Source organism: Malus domestica, chromosome 16 (assembly GCF_042453785.1).
Source record: "Malus domestica chromosome 16, GDT2T_hap1".
NCBI lineage: Eukaryota > Viridiplantae > Streptophyta > Magnoliopsida > Rosales > Rosaceae > Malus > Malus domestica.
Genome location: NC_091676.1, coordinates 1,321,689 through 1,339,818, shown reverse-complemented (window position 1 = coordinate 1,339,818; position 18,130 = coordinate 1,321,689). Strand labels below are relative to the sequence as shown.

Here is an 18,130-nt window from a genome sequence, read left to right as displayed (position 1 = left end):
GATATGACAATTCCAACTTATATCTTAAGCTTGAAGTACAAAATATTGAAAACGAGAGAACTAATATTGGATCAAAAGAAGACTGATAATATAGGCTCATTCAAATAAGAGGAAATTACTCAGATATTAGGCGCATGCATCTCCTTCATCAACACCCACATAAGCCCTTAGACGCTTTCATGAGTTAACTGTTGTGTTTGGCTCATACATTTGTGAGTAATTATGAGTCATGTGTTGACAACAATTGAAGACATGGTGACTACCACAATCCAAATGCCTTTCGGCTTGTAAACTAAACAAAGAAGTGGACATCATCATGTAAAGACATAATCATGAGTAAAGACATCATCATTGTAAGAAAAGAGAAAAGGTAGTGCTTTTTCTTTAATGATTATTCAAGACATCATGATGTTGGGAATAAAATATGAGTGTGAGTGACCTTATATTGAGAGTGCATTCGGATGAGAACGGGTGGTAGAAAAATATAGAGTGAGAGTGAGAAACTCTTGGGGAGAGTGAGGTCATCTCTAACCGAAGGGTCCAGAGGGCCAGAGGGCCGAAAATAGCCCTAAAACCATCTCCAACCGAGGGCTAGGCCAGAGGGCTCTGGAATCTGGGAGGGCCCCACGGGATCAGAGAGGGCTGGAGGGCTGGCTATTTTTTTTTAATGTTTTCCTATTGCTGTCGGTTATAACCGACAACATTAAAGAGATTCTTTTTTTTTAATAGTTTGAATATTTTTTAATATAACGGCTAGTAGCTGTTGTATTATTAGGCCCTTTTTTTTTATGAATTTAAACTTCCTTTTTTCCCCTTTTTTTTCCTTTTCATATGAATCAAATTTTGTTTCATATTTTTTTTCAATTCTATTTTACAAAATTTGTTTCAATTTTTTTTTAAATTCTATTTTTTTCCTATAACTTCTATTTTACAAAATTTGATTCATATTTTTTTTCATATAACTTCTATTTTACAAAATTTGTTTCATATTTTTTATTAAATTCTATTTTTTCCTATAACTTCTATTTTACAAAATTTGATTCATATTTTTTTTCATATAACTTCTATTTTACAAAATTTGTTTCATATTTTTTTAAATTCCATTTTTTTCCTATAACTTCTATTTTACAAAATTTGTTTCATATTTTTTTAAATTCCATTTTTTTTCCTATAACTTCTATTTCACAAAATTTGTTTCATATTTTTTTTCAATTCTATTTTTTTCCTATAACTTCCTAGGCCATTTATACAACATTAAATTAAATTAAGTAACATGAAACAACATTAAACAATATGAAACAACATTAAATAACATTGACCAACATACAAATTATACAATATAAAAAAACATTTAACAACATGAAACTTAAACAACATTTTTAAAAACATTTAACAACATAAAACTGAAAAGCCTTCTCCATGCTTCTTTTGGCCCAAAGATGTGCAACAAGATCCTGTTGTAGGTACCTATTTGTGGCATGAGAACGTATCATTCTATAGCGCCTCATATACTCATTTATAGAGATACTACCAGTTCTTGGATTGAAAGGCAAATTAGGCCTATCATATATTTTTGCTAGAGCCCTTCTTGACCTATTTGGATCTTCTTGGTCATCATCACACTCTCCATCAATATACCCATCTCGCTCATCCTCCACTATCATATTGTGTAATATGATGCAAGACATCATGATGGAGTTCAAATTTTCTCGACTCCACCCTCTTGCCGGTTCGTTGATAATCTTCCACCGTGCTTGTAGAATACCGAAAGCTCTCTCAACATCTTTCCGGTATGCCTCTTGGTGTAAGGTAAACAACTTTTCTGCATCATTCCTAGGGTTTGGAATTGCTTGGACAAGTGTCGCCCACTTTGGGTAGATGTCATCTGCCAAGTAATACCCCATATTGTATTCACGACCGTTGATGTAGTAGTCAAGTTGAGGTGCTTTACCTTCCGTCAAGTTATTGAAGAGGGGTGAACACCCAACAACTGTAATGTCATTTTGGGATCCAGGGACTCCAAAGAAAGCATGCCAGATCCATGTGTCATATGAGGCAACTGCCTCTAACACAACAGTTGGCTTTCTCGACCTTCCGCTAAAGCCTCATTGCCATCCAGTGGGACAGTTCTTCCAATCCCAATGCATGCAGTCTAATGACCTTATCATGCCCGGAAACCCACGATCTTCAGCTTTGTGAAGGAGCCGATTCAAATCTTCTTGATTTGGCTCTCGGAGGTACTCGTCTTTGTAAACCTGAACAATTGTGTTACAAAATTCTTCAAGAGTATTAAGGCATGTAGACTCAGACATACCATGGGTTTCATCCATCGAATCAGCTGAGGAGCCATATGACATCATTCGGAGTGCAACAGTAACCTTCTGATGAGGTGAGAAATCAGGGCGGCCTGCTCTGTCCCGCTTCTGTCGAAAGTATGGATTGACCTGCTGGACATCACGAAGTAAACGCTCGAAGACATGACGCCTCATCCGGAAACGACGTCTGAAATCCTCTTCTGTGTACACCGAGTTGGGGTTGAAGTAGTTGTTCATCAGATTGGCATGCGCCATCGCTCTGTTTCGTGGTTTGTAAGAGCGACCAGCAACAGAGCCACCCCATTGAGGTTGTTCCTCAGTTGGCTGACACACCATGGTTGCTGCCATGTTTTGTTTGTTGCGCCTTACTTGAACTTCTTCATCAGACTCCTCATCTTCTCGTCTCATTTGCGCCCATTTTGCTTCCAATTTGGAATTGGATGAGGACCCCCAATTGGAATTGGATGAAGATCCAAAGTTGGAATTCATTGCAAACTTGAATTGAAAGAGATTGAATTGCAAGAGATTGAATTGAAATAGATTGAATTTAAAGTTGTGTGAATTATAGCCCAATATCCACCCTATTTATAGCAAAAAAAAAATTCAAATCCAACGGCTAGCTAACGTCAGCATGATGTCAGCTACCAACGGCTAGCTGACATCATGTTGACGTCACCTAGCCGTTAGATTTGAATTTAAATTGTAGTTTTTAAATAATAAATTATGTTTGGCCCTATGGCCCTTTGACCCTCGGTTGGAGACGGTTTTTTGTGACAGGGCTAAAATGAGCCCTTTGGCCCTCTGGCCCTCGGTTGGAGACGGAGGCAAATATGGCCATGTACTATTCATTAAAATATTAATATATTGGGGAATCTTGGAGGGCCAGAGGGCTCAAACGAGCCCTCTGGCCAGCCCTCGGTTAGAGATGGCCTGAGTCTCTTAGTAAAATTCTGTAAGGGTACAAAGGGATTGGGGTTTGGGTTATGTCGATTTAACTCAAGTGTATCTTGTACTAGTTATTCTCATAGTGAAGAGCAACATCTCTCGGAGGACGTAGGCAGGTTTTTGCCGAACCTCGTAAATTTCTCGGTGTCTTTATTTCTTGTATTTTATTTTGTTCAACTGAGTGTGATTTGGTGAGGTTGTAATCTGAATCTCGTTTCCGCACTAATAGACAGGCCAAGGCACAACATTAACAACTTTCCTAACTAGGCTCGGGCATCCACATCTGGAAATGATCTGGATATCTTTCGTTGATAACATCCTGGCAACGAAGGGAATTTAATGAACAAAGGTCGAGCATACAAACATCGTATTTCAAGTCGAAGTCGGTAAATAACTTCTGTGGCCTTCAGAAACAAGATAATCATCCTTATCATGCACACACTTGAAATGATAACTGCAAGCTTAAATGTTAATAGTAATGGCGAAACAAACACTCTCAGTCATTTCAAACTCCACCTACGAATTCCTCTGCTAAATTTAACATGTCGTGCCGTGCATCCCACAGATTTCAAATATCAAACAGGTTGCATCACAAGGGCCTCTTTCTAACTACTCTTCACTACGTTTGAAAGAAAAACTCAAAAAGCGTTTCTGTGTCGTAAACGCACTTTCTGGATAAGCACCTTTTCCAGGAAGCACTTGGGTGTTTAAAAAGATTTCCACATAACAGTCTCAACCAGCCCCGGTTGAAATACGCAGAAAGTAAAACATTTCATCACAAGCTTTGTACTCGATGCCAGTCGTTTTTCAATCCAAATGAATTAAACTTACAACCTCAAACTTGAAAAGAAAAAATAATTTCAAAATTCATCCCTTTAAACCAAATCATCGTCAAGGCTCTGTGACTTCGTTGACTATGAAGTCGAGCTTTGGATTGGGAGCTAGAGTTTCTCTGGGGCTGTGAAATTAGGAAATTTGGGAGAGGAATTTTGGGACTTTGAAGTGGGTTCTGAGGAAAGGATAGAGAGAGCCATGGCCGGCTCTTAGAAGCTTGTACATTTGACAAATATCTGTTTAGGGTTTTCTGATTTTGGCGGAAAAGGCACGGGATGACCGTTATGTTTGTTTGAAGTTTAAAACCCTGCATCAGGGTTTACTAGCGCAGCACATGGTGGATTGATACTTAGGACAATTTGTAGGAACGTCCTTGTACTTTATTTATAATTTCACTATCATCCTTGCGAATTATTAGTTTTCAGTTTCGTCCTCATAAATTTCTTTGTTTTTTTGTTGATACGAGGATATTTGTGAATATATATTAGACTAAGTGACACAATACGTCAGTTATACTGTTTTTTCAAAGGAGACTAGTTGATGATTTTGCCATAGCAGTCCACCCTTTCGAGGGCTAGAAAGACTTACAGGGGTAGTTTAACGTCCCCTGGCTACCATTGTGCGATTCACCAGCACCAAAAATTAAACTCAGAATGTGTCTTGTAGAATATGGGCCTGTAATTCATCCCAACATGTCAGTTATAATTAGTCAAACTTGAAATCTCTCACTCAAAAACAAATAACACTAAATCATAGTATTATTGATTAGTTATAGATTACTAGACGTAAATAATATTTTGTCAAAACTTTAATTTAAGTGATAAAATGTCGCAAAATTAAGATCATGTTGCAAAACGAACACTACTGAATTGAATGCACTGAATTCAAAACGAACACTACATCATGCACATATATCCTGCAAATTCTTCTCCTCTAGTCCTTTATTTATAACACATCAATTTGCTCTCTCTCATCAGAAGATGGAGAATAGCAACTTAGAGAAGGGGCAACAATTAAACACTAAAAACAAATTACGAAACTTAGAGAAGGGGCAACAATTAAACACTAAAAACAAATTACGATTAAATAAAAACTTAACCTAATTCCTCTTTTACACTTTCTGATCTGCTTGAGAAGTTTGCCCTAAACCAGTCCAGTTTTTTGGCTGGACGGAAACTTCTTCTAAGCAATTTCTATGTACAATGCAAGAGAATCTTGATTTGTTAATTAATTGAAAGAACAAGCCAGTACATTCTCCTCCTCTTGTTTCTGTTCCGAGGTAAGCCGTTCGACCAAAATGTCCAACGCTTCCTTCATCCACCAATGTTGGCATGCCTCTCTTGCTTTCGTTGTAGTCATCTATATAAAAATATTTTGATCACATAAGATTTACAGTTTAATTTGAAAAATCACTGTCTAATATGTACGAACAATTAACTCATTAAATAAAAATTATTAGTTTTATGCATATAGATCAAACTATGATTTACGTGCAAAATCGTACCCATATTCTTTGTCGTACATTCTTCTCAGGCCAAAGATCTAGTTGCTCCTTGACAAACAAGGGAAACATGTACCCTTCATAATATGTCTCTTGGCTTTTGCTCATGAAACTCCATTTGCCCAATTGGCACTGCAATCATATATATATTACAACTAAAATTAGGACAAAACACTTGCCAAAAAAGAATTTAATTTCGCGGTAGAACATTAATCCCATCATCAATGACAATAGTTTGACTCTCGATCGCCTGTCCTGCTTCATTCCTCAATCAAATGTGAAAAGGGAAGTGAAAGAAAAAGGAAAGATACCAACCTCAACATTGCCTAGGACCCCTGCTTCTTCTAGTGACTCTCTTGAAGCAGCTTCTTCTACGGATTCGTCAAGTTCCCAACCACCCTAATTAATAAACAATATACATAGTTGAATTTTTTATGGATATATAATGGGGGTAGAAAGTAATTTTTTATTTTTTTAGGGAATCAGCCGATGGCTTTGCTGCATCAGTCACTCTTCCGGGAGAAGGGAAAACTTACCTAAGAAATAAATTTAGAAACGAAATAACCTCATGTAATTTATACCTTAGGGAACATAAATGCATTGCCTTTCTGTGAAGTGATCACAAGGACTTCCAATTCGTTGCTAATGGCACCATCACTGCCATCTTTGTATCTATAGGGAATGCATCTGCAACATTGAATATTAAACAAATTAAACATATTATTAATCGTGATTACCTTTTATTAAAGCTAAAATACGGGAAAAAGTCAATTGTCGGAACAATAGAAAAATCCATAAACCGAGCAGAACTTAATGGATTCATTTGACAAGTACGAGATCTATGAGTATGTTCCCACGGTGACGAGAGATTCTCAGATACAAGAGAGATGTACAACCAGTTATACGTTAAAATTCTCTCTCTCTCCATCATGAAAGAAAAAGAACACGAACTCTGTCAACCACTACTTTTTCAACGTAACAAAACCATGTCAAGAAAAGCTCAACAACAACAGTAACAACAACAACCAGAAAAGAAGAAGAAGAAGAAGAAGAAGATGAAGAAGGAAAAGAGCTTCACCCTACGACTTGCCGGCGGCCCATGTTGTACCTCTGCAATTCCCTTCCCGTCCGAGCAACTAAACAAGTCATCTTTTTGGAATCTAGGTCTGCAGTTCTGATCAACCAAACTAATTAATTGAACACAGAAAAGGCCAAGAAACAAAAGGGGAAAAGGGTTGTTTGGAAATATGGATTGGCTATGATTTGTCGTGTTATTATATCCCAAATCCAAAAAAAGTTGATCGAGTTATATAAATATTGGAGGTTAAGACAGAAATGCAAATGTGATGTAAGTTCAAATTTTGGGGGCAGAGAGAAAAAGGATGGGTTGGCAAAGACACACCAAGTAGATATATATAGAAAAAGGCTTTGATGGCCACCGTTTCAAGATAACAAAACGACGTCTCTCTCTCTCTATCTCCATACTAATTTATTACTATATTGGGTAGGTGCTATCTCCGGTAATGTATCATATATATGAACCGTTGGGACAAATTTTTTTACCTGTGTCGGAAACACTTTTTATATAGATGTAGTGTATATTTTTATGTGTTACGGAATATGAATAGACGATATAACTAATACTATATTAAAAAGAATAAATGCATGTAGAGAAATGATGAAGGCTCTCTTAAAAGTGAGACTCTTCATATATTTCATGTCATCTCGTAGTTTAATGTTGATTATCAAATCAACATTATAAAATATTATACTAAAAGCATGAGATGTCAGAGAATCTATGTAGAGTCCTACTTTACGATTAGTATTCTCTAAAGGATATGTATTATAATTTGAACAAAAAACATTACGTGTAAGTACATCAGACATGTAGAAAATTTCTCATGCTGTGGTTGCGGACGACATTCACGTCGCCTTCTGAGACGGATTTGTTTCGTGTGAGTCTCTGAGAGCTTCTATGTCGTTTCCCAACAACGACCCTTTCTCTTGTTATTGGTTGAGTCCACGCGGCGAGAATTCATTGGGCCGTTGGAAGTTGACTTCCTGAGAACATGCTCACGTGTATAAATCATGGGCACGCCTACTACTTCGGTGATTTTTTTATCTCTTTCCCTTCCTACTTTCCCGCACGCTCAGGAGGAATCATGGCATGCCCTTCGGTTATTATTTTAGTTCTTTTCATTACTAGCCTTCTTTTACTCGCGTGAGAATCATGGCATATGCCTTTTACTCGGTTATTTTTTATGAGTTTTTTTATTAGCATCCTATATATTTTTGAATACATTTTATATAAATATGCATTATTAAATCACTCATGTATCTTAACATGAAATGATTATTTAACCCTAAAAATTTTAAAAGAAATTGAATACACAAATTATTTACTAATATGAACCCTAACTCTAAATTGGTTGTCTAAACCCTAAACCTAAAATCCTAAAAACCCTAATTGACCCCCAAATTGATAGAAACCTAAACCCTAAAAAAATATGTTACGAATTCGTAACCAAATGTACTTCATTATGGATTTTGTAAGAACTACAACCTTTTTTTTGTTATCAAAATCTATAACTATCCAAAACAAATTTTTGATTTCTCAAAAAAAAAAAATTGAATAAATCCATTATAATATAAACAAATTTTTCTCTAAGTGGTAAGCTTGGCAGTTGGCACTACTTTCTTTTAAGTTTTGTACAGTAAAAAAGAATTAAACCCATTATAATTTTGAAAAAAAAATATTCACCCATGTCCTATCATTCTTTTTTGGATCAAAATTTTGTGAGATTGACTCTAGAGAGGAGTAACAGAGAGGGATACAAATTTTGGATTCGTGCTCTACCAGTAAAATAAACCAACAATCGAATGTCATGTAGTCAACCTCATAATTAGCATTTACATGTTTAGCAAGAGTCTTGAAATTTGAAGGTGTGGTGAGAATGAACAATGAGAGAATGTTGAATGTATGTGAAGAATGTGGGGTGGTGTATGTAGAAAGTTTGTGGTGTGAGGGTAGTATAAGAAAGTATGTGGGGTGTACTAAGATAATTTTTGATTGAAAAGGTAGATGTGGGGTGTATTAAACAATATGTGAGATGTTAATAAAACAACCTTTTTTTTATTTGTTTTCATTATTAGTCTTTTTGCATAAGCTCATGCGCTTGCAAGAAACTTTTCCTTTTTTACGGGCATTGTTATACTTTTGGGTGAGAGCGTTGTCAAAAGTTTCAAGGATTGAGATCATACTAGTAAGAAATTAAATGAAGGCCACCAAGAGCATTTGTATATGTATCCTCTCCAGAAAGTTCACTAATTCGCAATGTTAAAGGGAATACGGCTTTTTTAGCCATTCATTCTTACTGCATGCATGTATATTTTCAATGTTTTGTGTGTAGCTATAGTATAGGTCATTTGGGTTCAGTCATCGAACATTGTATAAGATATTGGATCTATGTGTATGATTACGTATTTTACATGGATGAATAATGTTAGGGGTGTGATATCCACACATCCCATTTTATTTCTCACACACCTTTTTAATTGTCAACCGTCGGATCGGATGAATTGAAGAAGATCAACGGACAAAAATTATTAAGGAGTGTGTGAGAAGTAAAATGGAGTGTGTGGATAGCACACCCATAATAAGCTGAATTTTAAATCCTTTGATATCATAAATAGTTTGTTATGTCTATATATCTATTTGATTGATGTGACATAGAAAGAGTCTTCGAGAAAAACTTACCTGAAGTCGGTCTGCTTCATGCTTCTTTAGATCAGATAAACATGATTTATTTTAGTTTCTTTCGTAGTCAAATACAAGTGTAAACGAATCTTTGAAATCCAATGTAAGTGAAGAAAATAAGGAACAATTATGTAATGGATCTGCCAGAAGAGTGCGCATGCAAAATACGTATCTAAATAGTTGTGGAAATTTGAATAGATATGGGAGTAGATTGAGTGTTAGTAAAGAAGAATAGTATCAATAGACAATGGATATACTTTATTAGATCCTAATAGTAGTTTACATTTTCCGCAAAATATTGAAAAGAAATTTGGGACCAATAATTTCCCTCTCTAAACATATGCCGCCACAAAAGAAATCTAAATGTCGCCATTTTGTTGCATATATTCCACTTAGATTATGGCACATTGAAACTAACAACAACATAATTACAAGCAAAAACACTTTGAATTTGCGTTTATTCTACATTGATTTTAACCTACCAAAATCAATCTCAAATATCTATAATCATCTAACTATTACTTGTCGAATATTTAGAGTATGAATCTCACGTTGAGGACATAATAGATTTTGTATGTGACTATAAGCAGTTGAGCTAGTTTTTATATTGTCAATTGGTTTTATGGTGAAATCTCACTTTTTTTTTCATTGCTGGCTATTTAAACAAGTAAATGAATCATCACTAATATTACGATTTAGTGACACTCATCTTCATTTATAAGTAAAGGATTTCAAATTCGACTTGCATATACTACGAGTTTGATATCCAATTATGACTTACCTAATATGTAACTTAATTTAAAGACTTAATTGGATTAATAGTCCCCTAAGTAATAGGGTAGTTGGAAGATAGCCCATGTGATTACAAAAACTATGATTTAAGCCCCTATTACGAAGTCTGTTAAGATTTATGCCCAAAATTGAAATTTCATCAACTTTCTGTTAATTATTAGCACGTGAGCCAACCCCAAGTGCTAACAATTAATAGAGAGTTACGTTTTAGCCTAATATGTGTATGGAGAGTTCAGTTTTAGCCTAATATGTGTTGTTCACGTGCTAATAATTAAGAAAAAGTTGACGGAATTTTCAATTTTGGTCATAAATCTTAACAGACTTCACCACATGAGCTTAAATTCTAATTTTTTTTAATCACATGAACTATCTTCCAACAATCTAATCACCACGAGGACTAATAATCCAATTAGGCCTTATTTAAATCTTAATCATAAATATTATAGTATCGAATAAATGAGCCAAGATGAAAAAGACGTGAATGAAAAATGAATTTTTATAAATTGAAAAGTATACGTATTAATCAAAATCCAAAACAAGTCGCCTTCAAAGAGAGACTGATAATTATAAGCCTATTACGTTTGAACTGGTCGGACTCACATGGAGTGGAAAATGCTTACTCTTCCTTCCGCCCACATCCTAAGAATTATCTGGTCTCTGTTTTGTCCCCTTCCATTGTTTAGTCTCCAAACATATAAAATTTAAGCCTCAGATTAAACACATATAGAATGACCACAAAGACTTCCAACTTCCAACATAATATATACGATTATACGTAGAAGCAGATTCGTAACATTACTTTTTTTACATAATATTTTATATAGATTTTGTAGAGTTCACTCCATAATGTATTTTAACAATTCAAACTTTCCATCTTTTAGAATATAATTTATAGATCATCCTTAAAAAAATTAGATAAATCCAAAATCATTAAGATATTCATTTGTAGTGAAGAAAATGTACGAATACGATTCTCCAAAGAAACCCTAAACTTTTAATCTAGCAGTGATATGATTTTAAATGGAAATTGTTATTGACACTAAAAAAAATCTCATTTTACACTTCAAACTTTCTATAATTAGAAAGAAAAATACACTTGTAAGAAGTATAAAATGAGATTTTTGAAGTGCTAATAACAGTTCCCTTTTAAATTTGGGTGATTTTTTGTGGATATGATCTTTGAGGGATGGCCTAAAATATAGATGGTTCAGATTGTTGAAATACATTACAAAGTGAGCTTCATAAAAACGTATGTAAAAATTGTGTAAAAAATTGGTTTCACAAATCCATTCCATATATATATATATATGTAGAGAGAGAGAGAGAGAGAGAGAGAGAGAGAGAGGAAGACTTTAAGAGAATGTATTCTCATTTTTTTTTATAAAAATAAAGATTAGTTGTGGGGCTTATATCACATCAAATTTTAACGAATTCGAATCGTTTTATTTTTCAAGTTGCGGCTCGTAAATCATCCTTACAAATATTAGCTAAATCATAAATATTTAAGGCATCTAGTTGAATTAAAAAAAAATTGACGAACACTTTGTTCTCTAAGAAACATTGAAATTTTATCGTGATAATTAAATATGCAAATGATTTCGGATTGAAATAAATTTTTGCACGGATAATCGATGAATCGAGACTTATAAAATAAACGGTTCGGATAGTTGAAGTTAATAGGTCTCACAACTAATAACCACTTTAAAAAAAAAGATATCCCTTCCCTTAAAAGGCCGTATATTTGTGTGTGTGTGTGTGTGTGTGTGTGTGTAATGGAGCAGTTGAGGGTGAATGCTAAAGTTTTGTTTTCTTAGGTTAGGCTTTGTCTTCACTCTTATGTATATGCCATTTGGGTTGAGCATGCTGCATAACAATACCCAGAACGTAGTTCGATTTGTGTAATTACAAGCGTTAAGGACAAAATCAAGACGGTTGGGATTTGGATAAATACTAAACTTGTATTTAGGTGAGGGCCTTAATTAAACCATGGGGCATGACAATATTGAATATATTTAAAACCTAAGAAAAGTCTTAACCCTATTAACTTTGGCCCCCCACGTCGCATCACTGGTGATCGGTCACATGGGAAGTTTCCTAACGACCATATACATTATACACAGTGGATGTGATATATATGGTAGGTAGTAGTTACTAGTTTAGATGAAAGAATTGTAGGGTGTGTTTGTAACACCAATTAATTCGGAGATGAGTTTAATTATATTGTATATATATGTTATAACATAAATGAAATAATAATATTAATGATGTGTTAGTGTTCTACAATCACATCGAAAAACTTTGTTATCTACGTTAATGTGCTATTCGGAAATAATAATTAATTTTTTGCTCGTATATGAATTTTTTTTAATGTGTTTGTAATATGAGGCAGTACGACACATGTTATTATACAATTAGATGAGAATTTTTTTCCAAGTGTCCCTCTGATTATATCATAACATATGACTATACCTAGCAAATGGGCCATCTTTGTTGTGTTCGTGTCATATCTGTTATCCTAATTGATCGTGCCATTAAGATAACGAATTCTTAATAGGTGACTCAATAACGAATCGAATTGTTAATGGGTCGTGTCGGGTTAACTGGGTTATGCAATAAATTGTCATATCGAATATCTAGATTTGACAAACAATATTTTATCGTTTTCTTAGAGGGTAACGGGTGACCTGATAACGACCTCATTTGTTAATGATTTCTTAATGGGTGACTCAATAACGATCCGAATCATTAGCAGGTTGAACAGAAACCTATTATTTTTGTGTTATTTCATGTTGAGTTAACGAGTCATATAAAAAATTATCAAGCGTGCTTATGACATATTGTCTCGTGTTCTGAACACACTAAAAAATTTATCCTCATATACATATAATATGGGCATCACATGTACATAGACTGGCAACTCATGTGCAGTAGTTTAATCGGTATAGTTTTTTATGTTTTTATTCCTAACAGCTCACATGCAAGATTGAGAATCTGAACGACTAGCGAGCCAATTATTATTCATTCAAATATATTAACATTGCTACTTATAAAATAAAATGCATCAAGATCCACGATATAATTAAGTTATTAACCAATCATGCCACATTCATTCAACCTCTCTTTTATATATATATATTATTCTTTCTTTTTATATTTTATCGATTCATTCAAACTTTTGTCCTCTGCACTTCGAATTCAAACTTTATATTTAAGTGAAGGCTAAAAAAAGCAAGGTTCATGTCACAGGTACATTTTAACTACTCGAAGAAAGATAAGAAAAAGGTTTAAGATTTCTTAAAAGGAATATGTTCCCAAGCCGAAATTTAAGGTCAACGCAAAACAATGTGCTTGGTATAAAGATTCTCACTTGTTTTTAATGGTCTCTTAATCTATTTTTCGTTTTTCAAAATAGGACTAGCTGGTGGTTTCGTCATGCAATCTACTTTTTTGGGGATTAAGAAGAATCACATAGGTATTTCAGCCTCCCTCAGCCACCATCGTGTGATTCATCAATGTCATGAATCAAACTTAAAATGCGTCATGTGGAACACTGCCTGTAATTCGTGTCTAACCCTGAGTCATCCCATAATTTATTGATTTATGGCTATAAAAAAAGAGAGGAGTGCAGGTTCTAAAAGGCGTGCAAAATCATTTCCCCTTTCTCTAGCGCACACCTAAAGTACTTGTTCAAATGTGGTGCTTAAATGTACGCTTTTGATGTGCACTAGAGAAAATTCAAAGGACTTGAATCTAGGATTACACCATAGGCTTGAGCTTCCCCTTCTATGCCTATATCCTAAGGGGTATGCTATTCACACACTATTTTTTACTTCTCACACACCTTTTGTTAATTTATGTCCGTTGATCTTCTTCAATTCATCTGATCCGATGATCGAAAACTAAAAAAATGTGAGAGAAGTAAAAATTGGTGTGTAGATATCACACCCCATATCCTAATACCCGAATTATCCGCCACTTACTTGTGTGTTCGTATTGGGCTCTCTGGAGTAAAGTGACTGGGCTTGAGCGCATGCTTACGGTTTCATGTGGAATGGGCTTTGCTCGAATTCACTCATAATGTTTTTGTTGTACTTACATGATTGTGTAGGTTGTTTTGTTTCAATTTTGTGGTTTTCTAAATTTAAAAATTTGTCTCTATAATATTTTGTTCAACCTTTGGTTTGGTATACCTTGTCAATGAAGTTGGTAGGAATGTTGCCTCATTTGATGAATTGGACTGGCAATGCTAACAAAATGAAACTACAAAGACGAAACTTCAACAAAAAAACTATTAAGAAAAAGTGAAAACCCAAATAAACTACAAATTCTTTTATTACAATTCAACTTTAAATTTATCTTAATTTTTTAACACGATGATAATTCATGATCATGAATTTAACTTGCTATTTATATAAAATCTTCCACTTACAAGTAGCTTAATTTTTTAAAATCTAATATATTCATAAAGTCACATCAAATACATGCAAATATCGTAGTCAGTCTAAAAAATTATACCGTTTGTATCCAGTAGCAGATCTAGGATTCGAACCTTAGGGGTCTGAGTGATAAATACAAGGTTTTTAGCCAGAAACAGAGTGCGAAGCTCGCAAATAAAAATTTAGTTTATTCACTGAGACATTTTGTCAAAAACCTGAACTTGTTGTCGTCAGGTCAAACCATTTTGTTGACGCAACTTATCGGGATATGTCTAGCAGACATTACATCAAACACTTATTAGGCACAAAAGAGACTCATACCAAACATTCAAAGAATTCTCAAAAGACTTTCATATGTATATTTTCCAAACTCCAGTAATCCTATGAGCACTTAGGCCATCTCCAACTGATGGCTGGCCAGAGGGCTCGTTTTAGCCCTCTGGCCTTCCAAGATTCTCCAAGATAATAATATTTTAATGAACAATACATGGCCATATTTGCCTCCATCTCCAATTGATGGCCAAAGGGCTCGTTTTAGCCCTATCATAAAAAAACTATCTCCAACTGAGGGCCAAAGGGCCATAGGGCCAAACATAATTTATTATTTAAAAACTACAACTTAAATTCATGTTGTATAATTTTTATGTTGTTAATGTTATTTAATGTTGTTTCATATTGTTTAATGTTGTTTCATGTTACTTAATTTAATTTAATGTTGTATAATGGCTTAGGAAGTTATAGGAAAAAAAATAGAATTTAAAAAAAATATGAAACAAATTTTGTGAAATAGAAGTTATAGGAAAAAAATGGAATTTAAAAAAAAATATGAAACAAATTTTGTGAAATATAAGTTATAGGAAAAAAATGGAATTTAAAAAAAATGAAATAAATTTTGTGAAATAGAAGTTATAGGAAAAAATGGAATATGAAACAAATTTTGTGAAATAGAAGTTATAGGAAAAAATGGAATTTAAAAAAAATATGAAACAAATTTTGTGAAATAGAAGTTATAGGAAAAAAAAATTGAATTTAAAAAAAATATGAACCAAAATTTATAAAATATAAGTTATAGAAAAAAAAGTTATAGGAAGTTATAGAAAAAAAAAAGGTTTAAATTCATTAAAAAAAAAAAATTGAATACAACGGCTAGTGACTGGCTAGCCGTTGGAATTCAAATTAGTGTCGGTTTTAACTGACACTGTTCAAAATGATATTACACTAACATTGCTATTAGTGTCGGTTATAACCGACACTAATAATATAGTATATATTATTTCTGTCGGCTATAACCGACAGAAATAACAAAGCATTAAAAAAAAAAAAGCTAGCCAGCCAGCCTTCCAGCCCTCTAGCCCTCTTCGATCCCGTGGGGCCCTCCCAGATTCCAGAGCTCTCTGGCCTAGCCTTCGGTTGGAGACGGTTTTCGGGCTATTTTCGGCCATCTGGACCCTTCGGTTGGAGATGGCCTTAGGTCCTAATGTCCATTCGCTCATGTTTGTACCGTAATTTCTCAATAGAAAAAGGAAAGTTGAAAAAAATTGTATAAAGTAGGTTGCTTAAACTCTGCAAACACCAAAAGGAAGCAAGTCTAAAAGAACTGCGTTGCAAGTAGGAATAATGCGCATTCACACGCGCACACAACCGTAAACGCTTGCTTTCGTGCTTTTCCGTATTTAATTGACTTCATGCATTTCTTAATTTTGTTTATTTTCTACTAAGCTTGTTTTTGAAAGGGTATTTCATACTGTATCGACAAGAATCCCTACAAATCGACAAGTATATTTCCTAACAAGCTTTCCACACATGTTCCACAAGAATCATCCTCATCCATGACAGAAGGATAAGGCTCAAAACTTTAACCATAATTTCACTTTCACCAAAAAGAAAAAAAACTTTTATCACCACGTAAATGCCCCTGTTCTTTAAATTCTTGGATAATACTCGGATCATGATCAGTTAAGACATTGTACTCTTATCCAATACATACACCATTTGTTATTATCTTTTTAAAGAATACTACTGATTCACGATCTTTGGTTTTTGATAATAATAAAATGACATGTATTGCGTGATTCCTAAAGTCGTTGAGTAAAGATTTAGGATTTTGATTCGCGAGACTCAAATATTGTTTAGAAGGGTTAATCACGATTGGTCCATGAAATTGGACCTTCCAATCAAAATGCTCTCTAAAATAAAAAATTCATTAATTTAGTTCCTAAAAATGGGTCTCGTAATTATCTTTTTGTTAAATTTTTTATTATTATGCTGATGTGGCACACTAACAGAAAATTTGATGGAAAGCTAACAGAATGACCAAATGATTTGCGAAACCCATTTTCAAGGACCAAATTGATAAACGTTTTATTTCAGAGACCATTTTAATTGAAAGGTCCAATTTCAAGGACTAGTCGTGATAAAAATCATTTTCTATAATTTATAAGAAAGGCATGGAAGTCAAGTTGCATGCATTAATTATTTAATTACCTTGATTTGGTGCATTATTGTTCTTCATTATCAAGTCAAAGGACGAACATCCTTCAAACAAGCGTGGAAGGCCGGTGGCTTTGTTCGGCCAGCCACCCAGTGACGGAGCCAGAATTCTGAATGAGGAGGGGTCTTTCACAAATATATATATATATATATATATAAATGTGTGTAAAAAGTTAAATTCATAACATGTTGACATATGTAATTTGTGTAATCCTCACAAAACTGAAAAAATTCTCTTAAATTCAATACTAAGAAGAAAAAAATGTAAAAACCCTGACAACCAAGTAAGATGTAGATTGTGGAAGGCTAAAGAAAATACAAAGAAGTAGAAAAAGAAGGAAAAGGGGGAGAGGTCTGCAAATAAAGAAGGTGGGTTGCTTTAGAAAATTATATGGTGTATATTACCGTTAGGTGAGATAATCGAACCAGAAGTGGGGTTGCTTTTTCCATTTAAAATTGTACACCTCTTTTAAAACTCCTATGTCAAACTTATCGTTTCATTAGACAGCCAAAAAGATTTAAAATCAAAACAGCTTAATGACGTCGTTTGCTTCATCTTCTTCCATGAGGTTCACACCTCAGATGAAGTCAGGATGTGCCGGGGACTACCCTAGTCCCTTGGTGGCTCCGCCCCTGCAGCCGCCCAATTTCTCTCTCTCGCTCGCTCTCTCTCTCTCGGACTCTGCCATTGTTCTTTGACCACAAATGACCCAACTAATGTCTGGATTAAGCTACTAATCAAACTAGTACAGTCACGAGGATACCTACAACCCAATAGTTGACAAAGAAACCAAAGGGGGGCACTGACCCTCTCCACCAATAAGATTATAAGTAATTAAACAAATAAATTCACAAAAATGATAAAAAAATGGTCAAGTGCTCCAACCACTAAGGCCAAAATGATAGTTCCGACCCCAAATTAGTGAGCATTATCGTCACTTGAGAGTGGTGAGCAAAATACACCCTTAACTTATTTAATTCAACGGTTATAATGAAAGAGAAACGTGCGTTAGAAAAAAAGGAATACCAGAATCTTGTGTAAACACGTCTCAAATTGATT

At 34.3% G+C, this 18,130-nt stretch overlaps 1 protein-coding gene across 1 annotated transcript; it reads right to left on the bottom strand.

Moving 5' to 3' along the window:
* Positions 1-5,008: 5,008 nt before the first annotated feature.
* On the bottom strand, positions 5,009-7,566 carry LOC103444569 (nudix hydrolase 17, mitochondrial). The gene is made up of 5 exons (XM_008383519.4): positions 6,674-7,566; positions 6,177-6,282; positions 5,911-5,994; positions 5,599-5,727; positions 5,009-5,453 (listed from the first exon to the last, which is right to left on the bottom strand). The coding sequence occupies exons 1-5, from the start codon at positions 6,742-6,744 to the stop codon at positions 5,322-5,324; spliced, it is 522 nt and encodes a 173-aa protein (XP_008381741.3). The 5' UTR covers positions 6,745-7,566; the 3' UTR covers positions 5,009-5,321.
* Between the last annotated feature and the right edge of the window lie 10,564 nt (positions 7,567-18,130).

Coding starts and splice junctions, on each gene's coding strand:
- LOC103444569 (XM_008383519.4), bottom strand. CDS start 6,744: ATGACTTGTTTAGTTGCTCGGACGGGAAGGGAATTGCAGAGGTACAAC. Junction 5,728..5,910: donor GGGTCCTAGGCAATGTTGAG/GTTGGTATCTTT, acceptor ATATGATTGCAG/TGCCAATTGGGCAAATGGAG. Junction 5,454..5,598: donor ATGTACGACAAAGAATATGG/GTACGATTTTGC, acceptor ATTTTTATATAG/ATGACTACAACGAAAGCAAG.